This window comes from Malania oleifera, chromosome 7 (genome assembly GCF_029873635.1).
Source record: "Malania oleifera isolate guangnan ecotype guangnan chromosome 7, ASM2987363v1, whole genome shotgun sequence".
Taxonomy (NCBI): Eukaryota; Viridiplantae; Streptophyta; class Magnoliopsida; order Santalales; family Ximeniaceae; genus Malania; species Malania oleifera.
The window spans coordinates 16,038,136-16,065,441 of NC_080423.1; the positions used below are offsets into that span (position 1 = coordinate 16,038,136).

The window sequence follows — 27,306 nt, forward strand, 5'->3', positions numbered from 1 at the left end:
GTTACCCTACACTTCACCTGATAGTGAACAACCTGAGCACTCATATGGTGAACCTGCAAGTCCACCTGGAGGGGGTTCCACAAAACAACAATCCTCCCAACATGATGACTCTCAAAGTTGTTAACTTGCTCCCATTTACTAAATTTTTTTTCCATCATTATCTCCAGTTTTTCTTTTGACATCTTTGTTTCCAAAATTCCCATCATATCGATTTTATTTATTCTAATGAGATCTTCGATCCCTTTTTGTTTCAGGGGCCTATTTAGACCCCTGATATTCCATACGGCAACCTTCATTTGGCTTGAGAGGGAACTAGCCCTCCTTTCTTGATTGGTTGTGTCTAACCTCCTTTTTTTCCAGATTTCTTGGACTTTCCACTAATATATCCCTCATTCACACCTTTACTGACCTGACAGGATAGACCACCCCTGCCACACCCAACAGCTTTCAATGTACAAACCATCTGCTGGGACACTTCTTGACAAGGATTAGGAACTCGAACAGAAATATCGGTTAATCCCCCATTCACCATTTCTGGGTACTCTTGGGAAAAACCAACAACTGTCTCATTATTTTCCTCTTCACCACAAGGGATAGTATTAATACACTCCTCTCTCTCTCTCTCTCTCTCTTGATGGTGTGTGAGGATGGGAGATTTATAATCTTTAATCGACTAGTGGCAATCTGGCCCAAGTACGCTGTGGTCACAAGAGAAGAAGGGAGCCCACAATAGTTCAAGAAAAACGAGGGTTTTATTACAATAATGAATCGCATTGCATAACCTAATCATGAATTTTTATTTTTATTTTTGAAGAAGAAGAAGAAGAAGAAGAAGAAGAAGACACCCTTTTGCAAGCTTTCAAAAAGTTTGGACTATATGTAGTTCAACATTACTACTTTTTGAATAACACAAAATAAAAGCATACACCATGTTCTTACTAGTGATTAACAAAAGTGAGTAACTCAAAATTGTCACATTGCTGAATGGGTTTAAGATTTGCAGAAGTCATGGAGTCACACCTGCAGCCAAGCCTATCTTTGGAGATGCACTATATATATATATAATAAGTGTTCCCAACTGTTAAAAGTTGAGATGGCCGAGTTGGTCTAAGGCGCCAGATTAAGGTTCTGGTCCGAAAGGGCGTGGGTTCAAATCCCACTCTCAACAATTTCTCTGGGTTTTTGTTTTCCCCGACAACGTAGTTATTTATTGAAACGCGCCAAACCTTATCCGCTTTCTGTGCAATAACGGTTTCAGGGAGAAAGAGGGGTTGCAATGTTCGTCTTCCAAACTTCATTCTCATTTCTCTCCCAACCTGTTTTCATTTCCATTCATTACCATCAAAAATTCTCTCAAAAACCTAAAAAATGGCCAATCAGAGCCGGTCCTGCAGCTCCAGGCGTCGACCTGAAGACCCTCGAATCCGCCATTGCAAAGGTTTGAAATGATCTTAATCGTTATTTATCTTTCGCTTCATCTAATTTAGCATCTGTTTGGCTGCCGAGAAAACGTCGGAAAACGCTGAAATATATATATATTCACACGCGCGCGCGCGCGCTTTCATATGTACTCTTGTTTGGATTACAGTGCCCTGTGACTGTTTGTTGAATTGGACATTGATGAATGCGTAATTTGACTCAGAAAGATAGCGATGCAGAAATTGTAATTTGTCTTTCGGTTAACATAATTTGGCCTCTGTTTGGTTGCCGAGAAAACGTCAGAAACTATATAAAACAGCGAGAAATTTTAAACTGAACTAGAGTAGCTGTTTTCTATTGTTTTGGATCATTCATAAATGCATACATTTTACGCAGAAAGATAGTGAAGCTGCTAAAGAGGCACTTGATCAGCTGAGGGAAGTTGGATGGAGCAAAAAATGGAGTTCTCAACCGTATGTGTCTCGCCGTACGGTCAGTCTCCATCACAAGTGTGAAATTCTGGGAAAGTATTGCTACGCTGACATTACACACATACATTAAATTAAATAGTTTTCATTGTTTCAAGTTTATATGCTGTCAAAAATTAACCAGTTTGGTTCTTTCACATTCTATGCTCCAGACTTCTCTTCGGGAATTGACGACTCTCGGAATTAAAAATGCTGAGAACCTCGCAATTCCAAGTGTGAGAAATGATGTAAGTATTGATATACTAATATTCTTCCGGCTGGTTCTGTTACACATAAACTGCACTTTACAGCATGAACTTGTCTAAGCTTTTTCATAAGCTTCCCTGTTTGGTTTAATCCATAGTGACAACGAGGCATTAAAAGTTTGAAAGCTTTTCTCCCAGAAGTTGAAAGCTCTTTTGGAGTAGCTTTTGTATTTGCTTCACCTTAAATATTTGAGAAGAACCTGCCAAAAAAAAAAGGAGGTTAGGAACGCGAATCATAGACCAATACCTAGGTTGCACACATAGGACGGTAGGAGGAAGAACAGATTTAGAGAAATGGTATGAGAAAAATTTAAGGGGTAAGATATTAGAGAGATTGGGAGAGGAAGAAAAACACCCCGCCAGGGGGGGGGGGGGGGGGAGAGAGAGAGAGAGAGAGAGAAACTTGCAGAAGTATGTATAGAAGCATGGAAGAATGCAAGGAAGAGAAAAACACTTATCACTGCTAACTAAAATTACGATTACTGAAGGGATGATGCATACAAGAATCTAACTGAGTGTACTAATTGAGGCCAAGAATAACTCTTCAAAGATGAAGATGACAGTAAATAAAAATAAGATTTATAATATGATCATCCTAATATACACCCATAGCCAGTTATTATCTTTGTCTGCTTCGAAACGTGTTGGCCGAGCATACCCTCATGCTTCAGAAAACATTGGCCGACTGCATTCTTTTAGGTCAGATATTTACGGCTGAAAAAACCTGCTTGAACATTGGTGCTAACTGGGGAGTGAGTGATTCACCAAAATGGGGATTGATTTCGATCGTAAGTCAGCCAGGTGTTTGGCCTGCTCCTGCTTAAGCAAACAACTGCTACAACACCATATTGGATAATTACGATATATAAACTTTCTTTAAATGCAAGTACCCCGATGTGCAATATGACTTCTCTCTATAGAAAGATCCAATTATGATTTCTTTTAACAGCTGAAAGCTTTTAACTCTACATGATGAAATTAAATGACTTCTCTCCGGGGGGGTATGGTAAGATCCAATTGTGATTTCTCTTAACAGCTGAAACCTTTTAACTCTACAAGATGAAATTAAAATTATTTTTAAGTGTTTGGATTTGAGTTAACTCTACAAGATGTTTATTTGAAAGAATTGGTTTCAAACTGCTTTTCATGAATTTGATATCTTTTAGTGATGCAGGCAGCTTTTCTTTTTACAGTTGTGGGGACAACTGGATTTTTGGGGGTTCTTGCAGGCCAGCTTCCTGGGGTAAATTAATATTCATCTCTCCATGTGTCTGATAATTTCATAAAGATTTCTGTTTAGGAGTGAAACGTGAGGATCTATTTTGGTTAAACAGATTGTAAAAGAACACATTTGATATATATTGTCATCCATGATTGACCTCACTGCGCATTTAAGATCTTTCTAGTACATAGTCATTGAAATTTTTTTCTTTTTTTTTTTCTTTTTTTTTCAATCATAAGACTGGTATTTTTACTTGTAATCAAAAAGGACAAAAGGGTTTTGAGGCGTTTTGATACTGACATTTTTTTATCATCCTATCTGCCATTGTAGGATTGGGGTTTCTTTGTGCCATACTTGCTTGGAAGCATCTCTTTAATCGTTTTGGCTGTGGGTAGCATTTCCCCTGGGTAAGCATTTTTGTGTTTGAAAATTATTCTCAGGCAAACAGTGTTTCAGTTGTTATTTCATCCGTTCAGTGTTGAATTACCTTTAGGTGCCTCTGTCAAGTCCAGTTAGAGAATTAAGTCTTCAGCCAGAGAAGCATAGATAAAAAAGTAACAGAGAACTTGTGACTCATCAAATTGCAGTTGATACTTTCATCTGCCTATGCAGGCTTCTTCAAGCTGCCATTGGGGGCTTTTCATCATTTTTTCCAGATTATCAGGAGAGGATTGCTAGACATGAAGCAGCACATTTTTTAGGTAAATCTCATTGTGTTAAACAGGTATAGTGAAAATAATGTACAAGAGATCAAAGAGTAAACAATTTCTGATATTCTGACTAATATATTGTTGCAGTTTAATAATGTGATAAACATCTTTCTTGTCATAAAACTTGCAATACACTTAAAATTTCCATTGCCATATCAGCTAGTTTAGAGTTTGTTCTGAGTGAACAGAAGAGCCAGCTCAGGGTTCTAGGGATTTATTTTCCTTTTTGTTAGTTTTTCAGACATAATTTAATGGACGCACGTGTTTGCAATTTGATTGTAATTTGATGTAACAAAACTCTGCGAGCCGCAGTTGCGTATTTGCTTGGCCTCCCTATTCTGGGATATTCATTAGATATTGGAAAGGAGCATGTCAATCTCATTGACGAAAGGTTGGAGAAAATGATATACAGTGGCAAGGTTGATGCAAAGGAGCTAGATAGGTACCTATTCGAAAATTTCAGTTCCTTGTACCGCTTGTTTAAAATTTTGGGAAATTTGATGCCTGGAAATTATATTGAAGAGCATATATGTATATTTATCAAAGTGTGATTTGATGCACTTGTGCATAGATAAGATTGTTTCATCTGCTACCTAAAAGATTAAATTTTTTTAGGTTGTTAGGCACTTAGGCCAATAATGCATATCAAGTCTTAATGCTCCCTGGCACACGCCTCATTGCACATGGTGAGAAACAAATAATAAATAACCCCAATTACAGGAAACAAGTTAGTTTTTAGTGACAAAAATAAATATGGACAAGCAGCCTAGAACTCAAGACCTCTTGGCAATATGGCTCGTGTTAAAATTACCACTTCACATAAAAGTTTCAACTTATTAGATTGAAGTGCAACAATGTATGATATTCTTAGAATGCATTTTGCCTAATATGCTGGACATAGTCAAACCTTGTTACTAAATTCTATATAATAGAACTGACACAGCGAGGAGCAAAGAATGGGTGTTAACAGGAGTGATTATTCTTATCCTAGATGAATTATTGAATTATAGGTTTCTACCAATAGGAATAAGAAGAAAAATGTGGCACTTCCAGGCTCATTGGAAGTGCTAAAGACGATCAATTGCCTTAGATGGCTTTTTATATTCTCTAAACACTAAAATAATCAGCACCCTTCTAGATAACTCATAAAATTTGAAAAATAAATGAAATTTATGTTGTAGATTAGGAAAAGAATTCACTCATAAAATATCACAAAATTCAAACATCTCCATCGGGGATAAAAAATAACTAAAACAGACAATTGAGGGAAAGGGGGGGTGATGCTAGGACTCTTTCAAGATGACCTCTAATCTTAGAACGTAATATTGGCTTGTTCTACATCAAGAGCTTATCAGATGAGATGAAAGATGGAAAGTGGAGCCCTCATGCTTTCTTTCCCATGAAAATGTGGGTAGAAGAGGGGGCGAAGTATTTTCTCATGGTAACCATGTGTTTAGAGATCAGTGACAAGAATATTAGAAAAACTAGCTGGTAAAGAGAAAACAATCCTAAAATGATGTAATGTAGGTGACATTTGACCTCGCCAGGTTGGCTGTTGTAGCAATGGCTGGTCTTGCAGCGGAAGGTCTGCGATATGATAAGGTGGTCGGTCAATCTGCTGATCTTTTCACCCTTCAGGTTGGTGTACACTGATAGCCCAATTTCAAAATTTCTCCAGATCCCCCATTTGTTCTATGATCACTGATACGGTATCATCCCCTTTTTATCATACTCAAAAGAGACTTATAAACAGAAGCAAGCCACAATTAAGCAAAGATCAACAGCAAAATCTTACTAGATGGGCTGTAAGTACTTCTACAGTTCATTGTGCTTCATGGCTTCTTCCATCTTGAGAATACTATATATATATAATTAGAAATTGCTGACAACTAAAGGAAAAAAACAATGCAGGTTCTATTTGCTGGATCCCTTATAAAAAATAACAAAGAAATTCATGAAGCCCTGATGTCTGCGATGTCAGCCAACTCAACTGTATTGGAGTGTATTGAAGCGATAGAGAGGGCTGAATAGCCTGATTTTTAAAGCCACCTGTATTGAAGCTAAAGATGTTCTGAGCCACTAAATATATCTCAAATCCAAATCAGTATATGGACTCATTCTCACATTGATTGACTTCACAGTCCTCCCAAGTATTTCAATCATGTACTTTATTTTTTGTAACCTTGTATGAACAGAAAAGTTGCATGTCTACAAGTTTCTCACGGAAGTTAAAGTTGATACAGGTCATGGCTCTGAGAACCTTTCGGCCCATCTGTTTCTTGCAGATTAGTCATGATTTATGTGCAGGGATAGGAACTTCACTAACTGAATATTTTCTTTAAGCCAAACAAACAGTTGAAACAAAATTTACAGTCACTAATAAATGAAATATATAAATAAAAAATTAAATACAAAGATAAGAGGCCATTTTATTCATTTGAAAAGAAAAATTCAGTCCACCTCGTGGTGTGAAACAAGTACATTGCTTCAAAGTTCATTTTATGCTTTCATAAATTAGCCGTACATGTACAGATATTGTACAATACCAGTCGCAACCAAGTTGAAGACACCTGTGGAATTTTGGCAATCTTACTTTTGAGGCCGTCCATACATTGAGAGCACATCTTACTTTTGAAGTCGTCCATACATTGAGAGCATATCTCTTAGCTTTTTTCCTTGAGGCTCCAAACTCTCAAAAGTCGTGGAACCAGGAATCCTCCAACTCCAGTTTCCAAACTGTATGACAGAAAAAGCAATATGAAGTCGCGAGTTGATAATAATTCCCTTGAAAACTGTATTTTTACTGAAAAATGCAGCCACCTAATTGAAGTTCTACTGCTTTATGTTTATTAATTCTTCGGTCTGAGCCCTGAAGAACATTCAAGCTAGAATATCTATGCATTACATGACATATGCAGGGTAAAAGCGTTGCAAACAGGAAAAATCATCCATCAGAGAAAGGAGAAAAAAAACAAAAGGCCAACAAATGAAAGAAAGAAAAGTTTCTTTCGGCGCCTTGCTAAAACACCAGGATACAAATGAAACAAAACAATGAATTTTCACTTTTCCAATGGTAAGATCTAGTAATAAAGAAGAGAAAGAAAATATACTGCCTGAAGCATCTGTGTAGCACATTGTCAACTTTGGATCCAAAAAAGTAATGAATAATGAACATCTGCTGACATATAATGTGATTTCAAACCAAAATTTAAAGATAATTTTTTTTTTTTTTTATATACAAACCAACTTGTTGAACTGCTGCCCTTCGTTTCATGATCAGGTACATGGGAGAACCTAAATTAACAATCATATTACTACAACATTTAGGAATCTCAAAACTAAGATGATGATCCATCAAATAGCTCAGACAAAAATTATTTGCACTAAAGAGCAATAAAAAAAATCAACTACGCACCATCTGTTATATATGAATTGGCTAAAACATACAAAATTGATAAATAAAAAGAATGTGCTAGAAGCATAAACCATTGTGTTAAAATAGAAATACCCATACCTATCAAGATTGTTTACTCAAGAACGCCCTTATATTATCTATGGTATAATATTTGGAAAAAAATATATATATCATTATCCTAAATTTTTATGTTTACACAAAAGTACCCCAACATGGGTCGGTCCATTGCAACATTACCCCAAAATAACATCACGATTTAACTTTATATTTTTAAAAAAAAAAATTTCTTAAAATGACCAACTTTTTAAGTAAAATTTTTAAGAGTTTTTTTCTCAACCATTAAAATTCTCAACAAATAGTGTGAATGCAACATACTAAAAATATCTATGCAAAAATCTCATTACTAAAAAATTCCAAATCCAAAGCCATCAGTTCAAACTAATAAATTTAATAAATAAATAAATAAACTCACTTGCACTCAAAATTTTTGATCAAACAACATAGAGGCAAAAAATATGAATACTAGCAGTGCAGGTGGGTGGGCATTAATATTGTTACAATAAAAAAAATGCACATAAAAGGGTTAAAGTTTCATTGTACCCGTATCAAAACTAATAATTAAAGTTCATTTGTACCATGTTCAACATATAAAATAACTTAAAACAAATTCCTTTTATTTTATAGCAAATGCTCTGCTTTCTTTTGTTGACCAACATAAAACACACTTGTATTTAACTTGTCCACTTTATTTTTCAATTTTCTCATGCCTCAAAACTTTATGTAGTTCTATATTAGAGAAAGGGTATCATTTTTAAACTCCAAATGTAGCATATTTTCTTATTCTTATTGTACTAGTTTATACTGTATGTGAAATTACAAATGTGTACAAAATGTAACCCGTTACTCTTAAGAAAAGGTATTTTACTTTTTTTTAAAAATATTAATTATTTTACACCTATCACACATTAGCTATTACCCTTACTACACACACACATACATAATTGTCTCAAATCAGTTTAACCTTTACTTCCCTAAACTTTCTAACTCAAAAAGAACTATGTTATCTAAGTTTTAAGTTCATACAAAAACTATAAACATAGATATGCTTATAGATTATGATCAATTGTTGATTATTCTTGTTTGTATCATTCTAAGAGTTATGCTGTTAATATTTAAATTCATAGTAAAATTTAGGGAGATGATAAGGTCAAACTAGTATTTAAAACATGATGATTATAATATATAGTTATAATTACCAATCTTGATAAAGTAAGATAATTCAATCATCTGTTACACATACTATTTTAGAGTTCTAATTAAAAAAATAAAATATTAGTATTGTAAGTTATAAATATCATATTTTAGTTACAGTGAAGAAATATAATATGCAGATGCCCTAAATGACAAAATAGCCTTGAACATTATTCATAATAAAGCAGTTGCGATACAGCATCATCAATCTGTTTGAAAAAACATACAAACTTCACCCAACAAATTATCAGTTTATACAACAACCAAGACTTCCGTCCACTAGGTGAGGAAGGCTACATGAATCCTTTTCTGCCAATTTACACAATCATGGAGAATTTCTTCCAAATTCAGGGTAAATTATCAATTTATACAAAATAAAATAATTTAGATATCTTATTAAATTTAAAATTATAATTTTATTATTTCAATAGCAATATATAAGGCAAAATTGAAAATTAAAAAAACTATAAATATTAAATATTAAATTTTAAATAGAAAAATATAACAATAACATATTCGATTAAAAGGCTTCAATACTGCCATGTGTAATTTCTAAAACTCCTCTTAGTAGACGTTTAACTATGAAAATAAATTCTTACTTTTCCTAGTAACTATTAATATTACTTCTCATATGTGATCTTCAGGTCCTCTTATAAACGCAATAAATTATTCAATTGCAAAATCACACATGCAACACATGACAAATATATTAATTTTAACCTGCACCAATTTAAGCCAAGGGGATTGCCCATGTTAACCTGCACCAATTTAAGCAGCTTGCTTTTACCTGAGTTGCAGGAACGTTCATCCTTGCAGAACTCCCAAGCCCAAGAATATCTTGCATCGTGATGACTGCAGTTTGTGCTACTGATGATAGTGCAGCTTGAATTAGTGCCCATGAGATATCATCGTCTTCAGTAATTTTAAGATACTTCAATACCTAATAAAACAATAGAATTATTTAAACAAAAGTATGAAAGGATGCCAAAAGTTATCTAACTTAGATGTGAAATTTCACATGCTAGTGCAAAGCATTGAGTAGGAACTCACATTGGACTTCTCTTCCAGCTGCAAGATGTCCCACCAACCTCGTGTCTAAATTGCATACAAACGTCTTCTATCAATCTCTTTGAAATTTGACAGAAAATCATATCTTATTGAAAACTGAAAGATGCTATCAAGAATTGAAGTCACGACTTTCCCATGGCTAAAAACATACAAAGACAAAAAGATCAAATAATTTCTAAGATCAAGCAATATACTATTTCTTGTGGTATACAGATCAAATGAGTTAGCTGTGACTAAATACCAGGCATTGCTCCATTTAATACCCTCCTGGGCAAAGACAAATGCATTCATGAAGCAAACACTGAAACTCTAGGAATATAGGAATTTACCGTGTCATTATCATGAGTCCCAGCATACACAACTTGATTGCACTCGTGATTATGAGGCAAATGAGGGTTATCTGCATCACTTCCAAATGCTAGGACATGAAAACACAGAGCAGGATTACAATGTTGCATCATATAAACTCCAAGGCTATTTGTTAAAGATAACTATTCAAATTTAAAAAGGACAACAGCACACTAGCTTAAACCAGAGATGAGTCGCTACCAAACTGGAGAACAGCCATTCCAGGTGCCCCAATGGATTTCCTAAGCTGAACTACATCCTTGGTGATTACTCCCTGTAATGTTACAGCATTAAAAAGGAGACAAGAACATATCAATCCTATAAAAATTGGATCAAAAAACGCAATCGAACAAGGGATTTTCTGCTCAAAAACACCCAATATTCTTCATAAGAATCATTGATGCTAAGATATAACAAATCATCTGAAAAGGTGTGATGGGTGGGGGGTTTTATTTATCCAAATAAAGTAATCACCGAATCAACAACCACAAGAATTTATATCAAAGTTATGGAGACTACTCATAGATGTGGCAACTTTCAGCACGTCCTCTGATTTCCCACATCACCACATGAATCAAGATTTAAGGAAAATCATGGAACACACACACACAGATGAAAGCTTCCACATTCTACTTTACCACCTCATTGTTTTTGACAGCATCCGTTTTCATAGTTTCCTCAACAAAGCAATATTTCAAAAAATCATTATATTCAATAAGAATCAGTTAAAAGAAAGACATATTCTTTCAAATTATAAAAAAGCAGAAAAACTGTAAAATATTACTTTATTAAAGCTTCTTAAGTACATTATATTAATTAATAATTACAGCTTAAGTCTTAATTGGATAGGCAAACCCATGCAATTGTTTTTCTTTGTGATGCAAGAAGAAATTCATTAATAGAAAAGAGTGAAAATTACTGAGTAGAGGATAAGATATCATCCCAAATACAAACAAAAGCAGAAAAGTAGCGCATCAGTAGTTTGGGATCTGAATAAACATACCAAATCTTCTGCTATTATGTTGATCTTTCCAGAAGCTTTGAATATGGCATCAAACACAGATTTTCCTGGTCCTGCCTACTGCCATTAAAAGTAATGCAACTGGAGTGGATTATAGGAATGATGGAAGAAAAACATAATTTGACCTGAACTATAATGATCTGACCTTCCATTTCCCAACCATTGCAACCTTTGCTTCTGCATATTCATTGGGCATATTATTAGAATGCACTTATGCAACTCAGCATCAAGCCAATCTATATTAGTATAAACAACTCACCAGAAGGAACAGCCCAAAAGCCAGCGAATCCCCGGAAATGATCTATCCTGAATTCGTCATATAGATTTTGTGCACGGCGTACACGACGTATCCACCAAGAAAATCCATCTTTCTCCATGGCTTTCCAATCATATAGAGGGCTTTCAGGTAAAAGATTAGAAGTTAGACAACAAAAAAATTTTGGCTGATGATTAAAAAATGCATGTTCTGTGCACAGGTAAGGCATTAGAAAGAAGGAAATAATGTTATTGGAATCATACAACACCACATATTGCTAGAGTAATTACTGAGAAATACACGCACACATTAGTGTCACAGGACCCTTTGGATCCATTCAAAGCACTAGAGAAAAAAAGTTCCATGCTCTATGAAAAGAATTAGAGCCTTCACTGGAACACATATGCGCAATAGGATTTGCAAACAGAACATTTTTTGTAGGCCCAAGTGTGTATGGCTGGCATACCTGCCCCAGAGCTGACCAGTTTCACTGAAGGCATCAGGGGGAACACCACTTACAAGAAGAGGAAAACCCTTCCTGTTCTGCCAGAAAATGAAGATCAGGACCCAACACTACAAATAATTTGCTTTGGAGGCAAGGTTAGATTATAAAAACACACATATTCCCTTAAGAGACTACTCACCATCAAAAATTGTTTCTTATTAGCCCAAACATCTGCACTGTGATAACCTACATAAATAGGCATGTCTCCCATTATACGGATTCCCTTCTTCCGTGCATAGCTGCGAACCTTATGCCATTGCCTTTGGAATAAGAACTGTTGTGCAATGAATATGCTTATCTGCAAAAATGAAAGAGCAGGTGGCTAATCATGAGGGTTCCATAGATACCATGAGAAATTAGATTTACTAAAAGCCCATAAACATAGCCTCTTCTTACAAATTCCTGTTTGCTTTGATAAATGCTTTCCAAAGCTGCGAGATGACGATTCTTTAAAGGTTCTGGCCAATCATACCAACTGAAAGTATTCAAAGTATTGTCGATAGCGGCAAAATAAGCAGCATCTTCAAGCCAACCTACAAAATTGAGGAAAGAAATTGGGAATATTATTAAAAAAGAAAGGCCTCTAATAACTGGGGACCATGACAATCGAATACCAAAGTATGAAATCCAAACCCAGACCATGAAGGCTCTGCGTTGGGATGTTTTCAATACGGCTTTCTTTTGGGATTGTTGGGGTGTGATTAGGGTGGATTTGGTGAAGATTATTAACAAGTTTTATTCGAATGGGGTTCTGAATAGAAGTATCAACTCTAGTTTCAGTACGACAATGTCTAGTCAGTCTACCAAGGTCACTGATTTTTAACCTGCTTTTAGTAGTGTATACAAGATAATTGCTAAGGTTCTTGCAAATAAGTTCATTTTTGTGTTAAGATACTATTTCTCATGCTCAAAGTGCTTCTGTAGGGTGTAAGCAGATTGTAACTACATTTTGGTAGAAAATGAGGTAGTGGAAGATGTTCATTGGAGGAAGCGAAAGGTGTCATCTTTAATCTGAATTTTGAAAAGACTTATGATAGGGTTAATTGGAATTTTTGGATAAGATCTTTGTTAAGAAGGGTTTTGATGAGAGGTGGTCTTGGATGAGGGGATGCTTGTCTAATGCATTTTTTCTGTAATTATTTTATGGACAAATTGAGGTTTTACACAAGGGGATCCAAAATCTCCACTCTTTTTTATTCTAGTTGTTGATATCTTAAGTAGATTGTTAGAAAGGGCTATCTTAGAGGGTTTGCGAGAGGGATTGACGTGGGTAATCAAGGGGGTTGTGTGCCATCTCCAAGTTTTGCAGATGATACTAATCTTTTCTAATATAATCATAAATAGTCTTTATTGAAAACTCCTACAATCCTTTAAATCTTTTAATAGATTTTTGGTTTAAAAAATTAATTTGGAGAAAAGTGGGATCACTGATATTAATTTTAGTTCTAAGAGAACTTTAAAGTTGGCTTCTTTAGTTGGATGTGGTATTTTAGAGTGACTTATTTAGAGGTTCCTTTAGGTGGTAATCCTATGTATTTTCAGGATCCAAAGGAGGGGAGGGTGTCTAAGAGTCTGGATTGTTGGAAGGGCACTTTATTTTCTCTAGGTGCTGGCACCAAACTCATTCAGGCTTGTCTTTCTACTGTCCCTCTTTATTTTTTTTGTCTATTTCTAAAGTTCCTACTGTATAGCAGTAAAATGTTGAGATAAACTATAAGAGATTGCCTTTGACTTGAGGTCAGAGAGGAGGGTTCCGTTTGCCTAGCTGGGAGATCATTTGTAGGTTTATGATAGAAGGTACTTCAGGTCCAGCTATTCAGCTAAGTTCATGTTTGAAAACATTGCCTCATTGGGTAAAAAGATACAGCAGTTTCCTCAAAGAACTCCCATTGACACCAAGTTATTACAAGTAAATGCAGGTGAATGGATGGAATGCATATTTGGAACAAGCTGCTATTTTGAGCATTTTTGGAGGATTATTTAGCAGATTTACTCTCTTCATTCCTTGTACCAATTACCTAACTGTTTTGATAATGGTTGCAACTTTGCTTTCAGGAAGATATTTTATAGAAAACTATTACTTGATTCATCTATTTTTCCTCATCTTTATCAATATCTTCATCTTTTTTTCTTCTTTTTTTTTTGACAAAGAAATAATTGTATTAGAAGAGGAGTGAGGATATACAAACACAATAAAAATAAAAATAAAATAAAAGGAGAATAAGAAACCCTCCTTTTACAACAAGCAAACCAGCTACAAGATCACGGAAAAACAGAAAACAACTTAATTAAGCAGAGCCAACCAATCCTGCTATAAGTTTTCCAAAGAAACATGTTGAAGGAAACCACTGCTGACCCCCACAGCGATGCAAGCTAAACCACTCTACTCTGAGCAAGTTGTTAGTTGCAGCCACACAATTGAAGATTCTAGCATTTCTCTCCAACCAAACAGACCAAATAATAGCCATAATAATGCACCACCACAAAGCTTCCTGTCATTTCCCTTGCCAAATCCCCTAAATGTAATAGTACAAAAAGCCTTCAATGTGGAGCGACAAACCCCCAATTTTCACAAAAGATAGCAAATAATTTATTCCAGAATCCATACAGCCAAACTAAAAGGGCAATGAAGAAACAAACGTGAGCAAGTCTCCACACTCCTCAAACAAACAACACAAATATCAGGCAGCATGACTTATTAGATCTTCTCTTGCGAAGCAAGACATTGGTATTGATTTTCTCAAGTATCGCAAGTCCAAATGAAAGCTTTAATATTTTAGGGAACTCTAGCTTTCCAAATCAAAGATTACATGACAAAAAGGAGCCCCATTAGCATCATGAGTCAACTAAGGAAAAAAATGACTTAAAAGGGAATTCCCCAGCGGGATCTACTACAGAGTGAGCATGTTTCAGTTAATTGAACCAAACCCCAAAACCATTAGTCAAACCAAATTTCTCAGTTCGCAAGAAATGCGTCCCGAAACTGAACCGTCTAAAAATAGATAATCTAAATTCAGTTAACTAGTTTTTAGACTAATATCCAATGGTTAACCAAACTAATCAACATGTAAATTTAAAATATTAATCATTAAAATTTAAGCATCAAGTGCAATACAACTTTTTTTTTTAATTTAAATTATTAAAATGTTATATAATATTATATGTATATTTATAACATATCAATTCAATTCAATTCGGTTAATTGTGATTATTGAATGGGCTGAACTAAAACAAAACCGATAACCAAAAAAATTTAAAATTCTAAATGGAAAATGAACCAAAAAATGGTTAACTGATTTTTCGGTTCTGTTTGGTTCAGTTTTTTTATTTTTATTGTCCACCCCCAACCTAAGCTCCACATCCTTTCATCACTTCCCAAATGAACATGAAAGGAATCGAGCAAGTTGGTCAAAAGAGCTAAGTCATTAATCTCTCTCATCAAGATTTCTCCCAAAATGGAAGTCTCACAATGACCACCATATTGCAAAAGAAGAAAACTTAACAGGATATCATGAAGATTTGATAACCAAAAGACACAAGGATATGAAAGAGCCAAAGACAGACCCCCCCCTGCCCAAAGATCCTCCCAAAAACGAATTCTCTCCCCATTACCCCTGTATACTGGACTTTAGAAAGAAAATGTGATAAATTTGAAAAACTTCCAAGGGCTCAAGTAATATTAACTCCCACTTTAGCAACCAAATTTGTTGTTGAATTACCTTATGCTAAAGAGAATAAAGTTCTAAAGGAAAAAGCCACAACAATTTTCCCGCCAAAGATGGTGCTTTTAGCCACCAAGTTACCTAGACCAAGGCCTCCCTCTTTTTTAGATATACTCAAGAGTTTCCCAAATTGCAAGATGGTCTCTACATCCCTCACCACCATTCAGTCACAAGAAATCTCTCATCAACTTATGGTTACTTGAAAGAGAATAGATGATTCAATCTCCAAAATGCCAAACAATAAAAAACAGAAGTAGATGTAAAATCCTATTTTATGCTGGTATTGAATAGTTGTAAGTGAAAAGGAACAAACAGAAATCCCAAGTAGTACATTTGATATGTGACTAGTAAGAAAGATGCATAACAATATTTGACAAGCTGATTGAAGATGAGACAAATATTTTCAGGAGGAAGAATATTTCTGTGACCAGCCTCAAAATAAATTAAACAAGGCATGGATCAATATGAGAAAAAGTATACATCCAAAGGTGGCTCTCCTTTCAGCGCATGGGAGAAGATTAAAATGTGGAAAAGAATATGGATATTATACCATCTTATTTATGTATGAGATGAAAATTATTAAACTCATAGTGATTATTGTGTAAACGTTTTGCCCAATTTCATCTAGACCTTTTTTTAAATAGATAATAAAAAATAAAATTGTTACTTGTAAACAAGAAATTATTTCCCTAAAATTTCATTTTTTTGCTAGACACTTTCTTATGTAAAATAAAATTTCTTTAAAAAAAATAAAGAAGGTATGTGAACTTCAAAGAACAAAGCAACCCCACATATACTCCAACCAACAAATAACAGACTTGTGGAGATAATACAGAATTTCATCAAAAACACATGGAAATAATACATAATTCCATCCAGATCTTTTTAAAAATAGATAATAAATTCTTTGTTGAAGCACTAGTGTGCACTAGTAAAAAATTGAAACTGATAACCCTAGAACTGAGAAAAGATATTTATCTTTTTTCTTATTTTATTGCTTCAGCCTTGCCAGTTTCTTTTTCAAATTATATCAAGATTTAATATAACAACAACAAGCCTTATATATCAAGATTTAATCTTCAAGAAAATAACCCATGTAAAGGAGTGACTTTGGGATGAGGAAGAAGAATTACAATTCCCCTTATTAATCCAATAAAATCATTTTTCTAGGAGTTCCTGCAATAAATGAGGTATTTTGGAATTGAGGTGAGACCTAGTGCCTAAAGTTGAAGCATTGGTGCATTAATCATTAGTAAACAATTGACACTAATAATCCTAGAAAAGTGACAAGTATGCATCTCTTCCTTATTTATTGTCTCAGACTCGCTGATTACTTTTCAATTTACACCAAGATTTATACTCTGAGAAAATGTAAGCAGTTAATGGAACCTAACCAAGAATAGATGGACACTTGGAAATTGCCCAGATTTTTGTGAGTAAAACCTTTTCCTTTTTGTCTGTAGAGGTCTACATGCATGAAAATATTATATAATTCAAAAAACACAGAGCCTCACTTGATATATCAGGGTCACCACAGAAATCTTCAAGCTGCCCCTTGAGCTCTCCTTTACTCATTATAAGCCTCTCTGCAGCCTAAGAAAGGACTAAATTAAGTATCTTTGCATGATCACTCCAAAAAATGATATGCAGACAGGATATTGGTGTAAAAGAGGCTTACAGCAATATTTAACACAACAATTTTAGTGCCTTATTGATACTGTTTGTTGGAGTTTAAAAAATAAAAATGCACGGGTTATTTGAGACTTTGTGTCTATAAAAAAAACATGAGCATGCAGAAATGATAAAATCATTGTGTTGCGCGAATGAACACACAATCCCTGCCTGAGTTTGATTTTAGAGAAACAGAAAACAAACAATTTAAACTTGCCATTTTGCCAAGATGGTGCACCGGCAAAGAAAGAAGAAAGAGAAGAGAGGATAGAGGTCTTGGGGAAAAAAAATACTCAAAACTTAATTCAGTACAATAACATCAAGCCTGAAAACCCTATCATATTATAACAATTTATAGGAAATTGAAAATAAAAAAATTACAACTAAGGTCCTTACATTAAAACACCAAAGACTTCATCAATAAAAATAACCCCATAATTAAAATAAATACTACATAGTACCTCTTTCATAAGAATTTTGGGTATTCACCAAACCTTCAAGAGGGCATCATATGGGCTCAAAATTAATATGGTGAAGAGTGGTTTAGCAGATTCGAATGTACCCAAGGAGCAAGTCAGGGAGCGGGCCACTGAAGTGGACTGTGGCATTCTGGATTGGCCATTGACTTACTTAGGGATTACTCTGATTCAGGCTTGTCTTCCAGCATCCCACTTTATTTTCTGTCCTTTTTTAAGATTCCAATGGGGATTGCTAGTAAACTTGAAAAAATTATGGGAGACTTTTTGTGGTCTGCAGGGGGGATCATAAAGATCACTTATAGATGGATGAGGTTTGTTGGCCTAAAAAGGAAGGAGGGCTGGGTCTAGGTAAGTTGGGGTCCCTTTTAGCTAAAGGGTTATGGCACTTCCCTCTAGAAGAATCTTCCCTTTGGCTTAGGTTTGGGTTGGATGAGAACGAGTGGGATACTAATAGGAATTTAAGATGTTCTTTGGGGAGTTCATGGAGGTCCATTTCTCAGATTTATCCTTCCTTTACCCCTCACACGAAACTTGTAGGGGGGGAGGGGGTCACATATCCACTTCTGGAAAGACCCTTGGCTGGGTAATGTAGTTTTGTCTACTTCTTTCCCTCATCTCTTTTGACTGAGTGTTGAGAAAAATAGAGCAATCTTTCTTTTCGTTAGGGATTTGAGCAGTCCTTTGGTGTCCTAGAGTCTCTTTTTGAGGAGATCTCTTAATTGTAGAGAGATGAAGGAGTTGTCTTCTTTGTTATCTTTATTGAACAAAAGTAATCTTTCATCAGGGAGATATGTTTGCTCTTGATCCTTGGATTAGTCAGGAGTGTATTCTTGCAAATCTTTTTTGAATTCTTGATCTACTTTAATTCTTCATTTCCACTCTTTACTATTATATGGAAGGCTAAGGCTCCCTCAAAAATTAAGGTTTTCACTTGATTGGTTGGGATTAATAAAATAAATACTAACAACTTGTTACAAATTATTAGACCTTTGAAGGCTCTTTCTCTCAATATTTGCATACTCTGTTTCAAGAACTCTGAGACAGCTTCTCATCTCACTTTACACTGAGATTTTGCTTGGAGGATTTGGAATAAGCTGTTTGGTATTGTCGGAGAGAGTTGGTCTACATCAGTGAAAAAATTAACTTGGGAACTGATCTGGGATAAAATTCAGTATTTGGCATCACTGTGGTGCATTGAATTTGGGTTTTTCAGAGCAAATAGTTTCCAAGAGATCCAAAGAGATAGGAGGAATGTGCTGGCTTGTGATTTTCTCCTCTTTCTGTAGGTTTTAGTTGTTTTTTTCTGGATTGTTCCAGGTTCTTTGAGAGATGTCTCAATCTCCCTCTTGCAAATTCTTCTCTTAGTAATTTAATTTACTTATGCTATCAAAAATAAAATAAAATAAATACTAATTAACCAATTAAAATCTTGTAGGCCTAACTAGATTTCATTTCCTGAGACTGAACCTCCAAAGAGGATCACAAGTTCACAACAGGCTAACCATGCGGCTGCCATATGTCCTACATCAATTCTCTCTGGCTGACAAAAGCTCAAACTCATCAAGTTTGGAAAGCAGCCAAGAATACCATCACGAGAACAAAAACTAACATGCTTCATTAGAACAATGCTTTCATTAGAAAAATGCTGACATTTTTGCTTCAGCTTCACCATTGGATGATCTCGAGAAGACATTATCTTGAACTTGTCTTGAAAGTATATAACAAATCTTAAGGTGGAAGAATGTCACATTGCACTATCTCAACTAGCAAGCCAATCTTGAAGGTAAGGAAGCAATTATGAAGAAGGTAAGGAAGCAACCATCATTCACCTTCAAGTTGGTTATTATTCACCCAAGTGATCTTGCAAGGCTGAGGATGGGACTCGACCTCCAAGTCTAGCTTCTTGACAACTTCATCAGATATCACACCTCTACGACTCGCAGAATCAATAAGTAATGAGCATAACTGCTTCTTACAAATTACATGATTCTCAAATATATAAGTTCTCTTACAATGAGATAAGGACATCATAGTACCATACAACTTGAAGCCTTGGCGCTTGATTTAGCAAATGTCTGTCAGAACCTAAGGACTTGAACCAAATTTGTCTTGAACTTTAAGGGGCGTAGAGAACTGGTCAAATGATTTATCACGCACAATAGGCTCCTCAAACCAAAAAAGGCTGTAGGAGGATAACTCAGCATGTCCTCCTCAACCTACATCAGAACCTGTATTGCATCTTTAACTGCAAATAAGCGACAAAAAGCTGCAAGCATGGAGGCAATCACAAGCTCCAACCTGATTTATTTAATTCAATAATAATGTCCTCAGTCCTCTTTCCATTCCATATGCTTCGCAATCATGCCTCTTGCCTTACATTGAAGAGCTAGAGATGGACATACTAAAATCTGCTGCTTTGCTACTTTGTAGCCCTCCTCTTGCTTTACATTAAAGAAGTGGAGATGGACACAATTCTGATAGTTAAAAGGCACAAACTGCTCCTATATAGCTCAATTCATCTCATCCCATGTTTGGACCGCTTCATAACATCGCACTGGTTATTTCTTGCTGCTTAATCCACCAAATTCAGGCAATTCTCTTGAGTCTAGATTCAACTAGGGCTAGGAACCAAGCCACTCATGAGTGGCTATGTAAGATCTCGTTTGGGCTCATTTTTATATAAACAAGCAATTCCCAAGCCTATTTCCCAGGCTCATTTAATAAACAAGTCCAGCCTTATCATATATGGGCTCAGCTCATGATAGCTCAATTAAAGGCTCGGATAGGCTCAATAATAAGCTTGGATTAGGCTTGTTCATGGACTCTTTTTCAATAGACTTAAATTAGGCTTAAGGGTGATGGGCTTGTTAGATTAGTAATTAATTTATTTAAAGCTTCAATTAAACAAAGAGCAGACTGAAATAATTGATTTAGGTGGGGAGGGAAGTTTTTTATAAAAACATAAATGAAGGATATTCCTTTCTTCTCAAACAATGTGGGACAAAGGAGAAGACGTGGAATCTTCTAAAACATGAATGAGAGCTACTCCATTCTTCCCAAACAATGTGGGACATGGGAGAAGACCTACAGGCTACAACCTAGTTTCTTTGCAAGGCAGGCACTCCCCTCTGGCTCTATTTTTTCCACATCAACTACGTCAAAAATTTGAGAGCCCACTTCTCATTATAAAATGCCACCTTGCGCTACTAAATGATCATGTTTATGGGTAGCAGGCTTGGGCTTCATCTACTCTAGTAGAATGGGTCTGCTCTTGGAGTACACTTTGTACTCTGATCCATGACCCAGTTATGGTTATAGTTTGGTACGCAGGAGCTTTGTGCACCGGGCTGCTTTTTTTTGTTACAAAACTAAACCAAATCAGAAAAATCAAGCTTTGTGGGAAGGTGAAATGAGCTGATCCTGAGCTTGAAACTGAGCTTGTAATTTTAGTTTTGAGCAGAGCTCAAGACAAATTTTTTAGCTTGCTCCTCTCTGAGCCCAAGCCCGAGTGCAAACTGAGCCTAAACACGTTAAAGCTAGGCTCAGTTTGGCTCGTTTGCAGCCCTAGATTCAACCAGAAAAAATCTTCAAGCTTTGTTCAAGTCATAACAACGAATATAATCCTCCAAATAGTATAGCTAATCATCAAAGTAGTCAAGAGGGCAATGGCCATTAAAACTAGAGCATCTAATTTAATTAGTCTACAGTCAGCCCAATCGCCTCTAGGTGCAAATTGGTAAGAGCAGCATTAGTGGCACCCCTTTCCTCATTAGATATACACCCATGGGAGCATTGCCGAAAAACATAGGAATCCATTTGGTATCACTGTCAAAAATTCTAGAAATGAAAATTGGGAATCACAAACTGAAACTAAAACTGAAACTGAAAGCTAGCAACCAAGTTAATATTTCTAAAAAAAATAAAAATAAAAACTAATTGAATTTATGTTCAATTCTGTCCTTGAATCAAATAACAATTAAAAAAAATCATTAAAATAATAAAAATGTAAAAGAAAATAAATTTAAAATAGTATACCAAAAAATAAAAATTAAGTAGAATTATTTTATTTAGTTATTATTATTTTAAAATCATGATTATTGCTCCAAGAGCAATCCTATTGTACATGAAAACTAAAAATGGTAAAAATGATTTTCTGAATGACTTTTCTTATCTTTCAAATTTTTTTAATTAATAATAGAAGGAATGATTTAATCTACAAAATCCAATTTTCGATATTAAAGTACTAGAGCAACATGTTCAAAACAACTGAGAATCATAAAATATTTTTTCAGTTTTCTTTCCAAAAATGGACAACAAAAACAAATTACCAACATAAACATTCATTCTATGTAGCAACATGTTGACAACAACTGAGAATCTTACAATCTTATTTTTAGTTTTTTGAAACCAAAAAGAGAAAACTAGCAACATAAACAAACGTGTAGTCATTAGCCTATTTCTTCATTGTATAGTAAAACAGAAAACAGAAGCGACACCAAACAGCATCTAAGACGACAATTTATAGAACATAGTTTTAACCTTCTATATCAAACATTCCTTGTGCTGCGGCCTGTCAATGAAGATTTGACCTACAAAGTCAACTCTGCATTAGTCTTAGTCATCTTCTTTTTGGCACACCAATCTCTTTCCTCGTGGAGCTGGTCCCCCCCCCCCCCAACGCACTTTTTTTGTTGGGCAGGGGGGTGGGGTTTGACGCTATTACCTTTTTGCATTGCTTTTGGTAGCAGCAGGGGGAAAAAATCATAAAGGGATTTTTTTTTAAAAATTAAAACGTGGCTTATACAAGTTAGCTCAGCCAATGCGTTTAACTAAACTGGTTACTTTGGTTAAGCCATCCAATCCTGATGGATCAATTGGTTCAGACTGCAGTGAATATTGTATCTGAACTGCTCAGTTTTGTTCAACCATTGAGAACATTGAAGGATAAGGTTTCATCCCCAAGTTCTTTACAGCAGGCAACTAGGGCTCAATACAAGACATAAGTGGTGCATTAATCACAAAGTAGATCGTTATATCAAGGGAAATGGCACAGCAGCATGATGGTGGTGGTGGTGAGGGATAGATGGTAGTAGAAACAGTTGGATGACAACAAATGAAGGACAGCTGTTGCAAGTCAAGCAAAAAGGCTTGAGAAAGACGCAATTGACAGTGCTGTGGACAGCATTGGGGTGACATGGCAAGGCAGAGAGGCAGGCTTCTAAAGAATTTGAAATGGTGATGATGAGAGGACGGAAATGGGGAAAAGCAACTGCAACAGAAGGCAAAGCTATGTTTTTAACTGATTTTTTCAAAACTTGGGTCAAGTGTTCAGATAGGTATATGCTGTCAAAAAATAGATGAAATAGAAGAAGAGATAATGTAGGGGAGGAAAGGAGGGGGAGGCCAGAGAGCAAAACAGAGAAAAAAGAACCAGGTTCGGCTATAATACCAACAGTCGGTTTTACAGACCAAGAAATATGGCAATGAGATAAGAGAGAGAGAGAGAGGATTTACAGAAAAAATGCTCAAACTTAAACTTCAATAATATAATTCCAAGCCTGAAGACCTTATTGCATAATAACAATTTATAGGAAATTAAAAAATTACAAAATTAAGAGTAAGTTCCTTACATTAAAAACCCCAAGACTCCATAATTAGAAATAACCCCCATAAAATAAACAAAATACAAATTAACTAATTAAAATCTAGAAGGCCAAACTCAATTTCATTTCTTGTAACTGGACCTCCAAATAGAACCGCAACTGTCTAACCATGTGGCTACTAACCTACGTCACTACTTCAGAGTTCCCAAAGCTTAAGTAAAGCCAAGCCAGTCCAGGTTCAGGATTCAAGTTGCAAAAACTGGCTCCTCTGTACCAGTACTAAGAGTTGTCTGGTCAACACAATTAGATGGACTGATGACTTAACTCCTCTTGCACTTCATAGAACTGCCAATATCTGAAGATTTCCAAAGCCCAACTGTCTACTACATATCCTCTATTCATTCGTTCAACCACAAGAATCATACCTGATGCTGCCTACACATCGATACTTGAATGTAAAGCTCAGAATCCACATAACCCAAATGACATTCTAGACCGCATTTGGCTATAACTAAGAAGTATTTCTACTGACGATGACCTTTAGTTTCAGTAGTTCATCTTTAAATGCTCTCTATTTCAAAATGATGAACACAATATGCTCCAACCTGGTTCACTGAGTTGCCAAAAGTTTTCCCTTCTTAATATCCAGATAACTTTGCATCACCAGAATCCAAACTGCCTTCTCTTTTGTACCAGTTTTCAATTCATTTGTTTTTTATAAGTGTATCAGGCTTTAGTTCATTATCCTTGAGACCATGCTTTCCAATAATGAACGCAATGTATAAAATTAAAGTAATTTCTTACATAATTAAAACGAAAAAAAAAATCAGCAATAGGAAAAATTACACTGCCGTGATTTATTCATACTTCTGATTTCGTTGATCTCATTCAAACTTCCACCGGAGAAACTCCCAGTGCTGTCAACAAAAAGACCCAATACAATATATAGGTGATTATATGAAACTACAAGAGCCCTAGGAGATTTCATACCGAGATTCAAGTGTAAATATCTATGTTCTTTATTCTCCTATAATTACTCCTCAATTTTATTTTAAGTTTGAGTCTTTTGACAACGTCATTATTCACCAGCTGCTCAACTTATTTGGACAAACCAAAAAAAAGTAAATCTATGACAAAGGCTTGGAAGTCATTAACTTGAATTTTATCTTTATTTAGCAATCTTGACTCTTCTTCTTCTTTTCAAGCTCCCCCATCTAGTGTTCTGACTAGCAGAATACAGGCCATAGGCCATCAGCTAGTGCCAGTCCTGTCACGGACCCTAGTGGTGAGATCTGGATATGATCCTAACCCTTTACATTTTCACATGGACTAACAATTTCAAAACGTGAACCCATGCACTTGCACTTAAGAGCCCTTTTCAATTGTTAAGAAAGAGATAAAAGCAGTCAATCTAAATAAAGACAAAAAGTCTTCAATTCTAAGAGGGAAAAAAAAAAGAAGATAAAAAAGAATAAAGGATATCATGCCAATTATTACTTGTAAACAGAGAACAAGAAGTTGCAGGCCTTCTGTATTTGAATTGATAAAATTAATATCATGCAAATTATTACTTGTAAAAAAATAAAGGACACTCTAAGCGTAAGAATTATTGTTTGGAATGCTCGTGCAAATACTTCACCTTGGCTATCAAAGGATCCTTTATGTCAGCAACAGCAGAGAACCTCACACGATCTGCCTCACTGTGTGGATGATACAGCATCGTTGCATCAACACGGTGAAACCATATAACAATGGCCATAAAATAAAGCCAAGAATCAAAGTGCAACTGCATATTGAAAAACCTTACATTGGTCTAGGAAGCTCATGTTCCATCAACAAACCATCTTTAACAAGCTCTTCAAGAGAAATTAAAAGAGTGTTACCACAATTTGCATCCTGAAATAAAAGTATAATATAAATTATATTCAGTTATGGCAATCATTGGACAATAATTAGACCTTATCAAACGTCAAACGGTCACAAAAGTCCGACAATGTTCATAATCCATATATTCTTATGTTGAATGAATTCAAAGGAATTCAAAGCATTCATAAAACAGGTCAACGAGGTCATACAAAGTATATTTCATAAACCAAAAACACCATAATCATAATAACTAATCATCTGTATTCTCCATTTTGAACAAGCTACCAAATTTCTTTCTAACTGTCAAAAGACTAAAATGTATTAGAGGATGCCCTATGGAAATCCTACAAGTCTATTGTTCTTTATATAGGATTTGAGATGATTGCATGACATTTCTTTTATTGCGTTTCTGAGACTGCATGACATTTTCTATTGCATTTTTATGACACCATCACTTCACATCGAGTCTAGCACACCAAAGATTTAATCTCCTCTTACAAATTCTTTTTTCCTTTTTTTTTTTTTTTTTGGTGCAATCTCTATGGATTTTTTACCGTAACTACAAAAATGAAATCACCGCTTTTATCAAACAAAAGGGAAGTAGAACCCCCATAAATAAACATATTAGCCATGCTCCTAACCACTAACTACTGGGCAAATCTTAACTGCTCCGTCGAAGCTGATAACATTTCATGTGAAAATGGCTTGTAAGAGCATGATTTCTAGATAAAGACTATCAAGAGCCTTATTATGGGGGATACATTTACTTCGTTGTGCAATGAATCACAAAAATTAAAATTGATAACCCAATCACAAGAGCAGCGTCACCTGGCCTGAATAGGGTGATCCCTCTTCATTGGCCTTCCTCCCGGGGGGAACAAGAGGAAGAACCTGCAAACGAATGAACATAAACAATTAGAGGATTTTCAGAAGGTGCAAATAAACATTTCAGGACATAATAAAAATAACAAAGGATAAAATGAAAAACAACAGCTTGATTACGGAGAATATGGGTCGGAAGACAAGAAGATTATGAACAGAGCAGAAACTTTAAGAAAAGGAACTTTCGCTCGAAATTCTAATTTCCAGAATTTCCCGGCATCAGATGCTGATTCATTTGAAAATGTACCAACCTCTGGCTAATTCAAAAGCTCGTGAACTATCACGCGGAACGAACCTGCCAAACGGAGCAACCAGCATCGTGAAGCCAATCGAGGAAGCGACAGGCCTGCTCGCCCAGATCGCCGATGCCGTAGGGTCCTGGCAGCGATGTCGGGTGAAGGAAAACGCCGGCACGTCTCCGGCTGCTGGGATCAGCCTCCGGGAACCACTCGCTGTAGTTGATTGGCAAGTCCTCGCCGACGGCGGCGGCGGTGGAGGCGATATCGAAGGAATCGAACCCCTTTTTGAAGCGAATGCCGAGAGTTTGAGGCTGTGGTTGGGATTTGAATATAGAGATTGTAATGGGAGAACTGGGGGCGAGGGAGGAAGGGAAGGATGTAAGAGGGAGACAGCGAGAAGAGGGAAGTGAGAGTGAGAAAAAAGAAAGAATCGCCATGAGAGAGAGAGAGAGAGAGAGATGAGTAGCAGAGTGCAGAGGGCAGAGCTAGAGGTTGTCCACTGAACTCTAGAGCCTGAATGCCGCAAGCATACAACTGTATATAATAATTTAGTCGAGCGAGAATGGCGACGTGCCAACGAGACGAACCGGTTGCACAAATCGAACCGGACGACAGGACTATTTTTAGAATATGTTTGGAAATATTATGAATTTGATTTTTAGATTTGAAATATAGACTAATTTTAACATAGGAATTTAATAATTTATATTTATCAAAAAAAAATCTATCATGAAATAAATAATGAACAATTATTCACAAAAATTTGTTGAAATGATTTGTGAACTTGATTTCCTAATGAGAAAATAAAAAAACTTGAAGGACTTGAGATGTATTCTATGGGATCTCTTTCTAATGCTTAAGTCAAAAATCGAAAAAGTAAAAGTGAATATTGCTCT

The 27,306-nt window shown here is 35.6% G+C and overlaps 2 protein-coding genes and 1 non-coding gene across 4 annotated transcripts; 2 read left to right on the top strand and 1 right to left on the bottom strand.

The window, feature by feature from the left end:
- The first annotated feature begins 1,087 nt into the window (after positions 1-1,087).
- On the top strand, positions 1,088-1,168 carry TRNAL-AAG (transfer RNA leucine (anticodon AAG)). The gene has a single exon. It is a non-coding gene; the product is annotated as a tRNA-Leu (tRNA).
- An 8-nt stretch (positions 1,169-1,176) lies between these two features.
- Positions 1,177-6,353, top strand: LOC131159685 (uncharacterized). The gene is made up of 10 exons (XM_058114771.1): positions 1,177-1,438; positions 1,816-1,911; positions 2,060-2,134; positions 3,327-3,395; positions 3,705-3,781; positions 3,987-4,075; positions 4,397-4,526; positions 5,632-5,722; positions 5,824-5,889; positions 5,996-6,353. Exons 1-10 carry the CDS (start codon positions 1,277-1,279, stop codon positions 6,113-6,115), a joined length of 975 nt encoding a protein of 324 aa, XP_057970754.1. The 5' UTR covers positions 1,177-1,276; the 3' UTR covers positions 6,116-6,353.
- A 135-nt stretch (positions 6,354-6,488) lies between these two features.
- On the bottom strand, positions 6,489-26,948 carry LOC131159684 (4-alpha-glucanotransferase, chloroplastic/amyloplastic). Of its 2 annotated transcripts, XM_058114769.1 has the most exons (16): positions 26,467-26,948; positions 26,118-26,180; positions 25,231-25,319; positions 25,063-25,123; positions 17,185-17,263; positions 12,345-12,481; positions 12,088-12,246; positions 11,910-11,986; positions 11,447-11,586; positions 11,333-11,364; positions 11,170-11,244; positions 10,368-10,440; positions 10,148-10,236; positions 9,801-9,845; positions 9,538-9,690; positions 6,489-6,820 (listed from the first exon to the last, which is right to left on the bottom strand). In XM_058114769.1, exons 1-16 carry the CDS (start codon positions 26,845-26,847, stop codon positions 6,710-6,712), a joined length of 1,764 nt encoding a protein of 587 aa, XP_057970752.1. In that variant the 5' UTR covers positions 26,848-26,948; the 3' UTR covers positions 6,489-6,709. The 2 variants fall into 2 exon arrangements, with proteins under 2 accessions (XP_057970752.1, XP_057970753.1); XM_058114770.1 differs by lacking the exons at positions 6,489-6,820; positions 9,538-9,690 and having other exon boundaries at positions 9,821-9,957; positions 26,467-26,906.
- Between the last annotated feature and the right edge of the window lie 358 nt (positions 26,949-27,306).

Coding starts and splice junctions, on each gene's coding strand:
- LOC131159685 (XM_058114771.1), top strand. CDS start 1,277: ATGTTCGTCTTCCAAACTTCATTCTCATTTCTCTCCCAACCTGTTTTC. Junction 3,782..3,986: donor GTGGGTAGCATTTCCCCTGG/GTAAGCATTTTT, acceptor CTGCCTATGCAG/GCTTCTTCAAGCTGCCATTG. Junction 5,890..5,995: donor AAAATCTTACTAGATGGGCT/GTAAGTACTTCT, acceptor AAAACAATGCAG/GTTCTATTTGCTGGATCCCT.
- LOC131159684 (XM_058114769.1), bottom strand. CDS start 26,847: ATGGCGATTCTTTCTTTTTTCTCACTCTCACTTCCCTCTTCTCGCTGT. Junction 25,320..26,117: donor GATCACCCTATTCAGGCCAG/GTGACGCTGCTC, acceptor CTTTTATTTCAG/GATGCAAATTGTGGTAACAC. Junction 10,237..10,367: donor AATGGCTGTTCTCCAGTTTG/GTAGCGACTCAT, acceptor TTCATGTCCTAG/CATTTGGAAGTGATGCAGAT.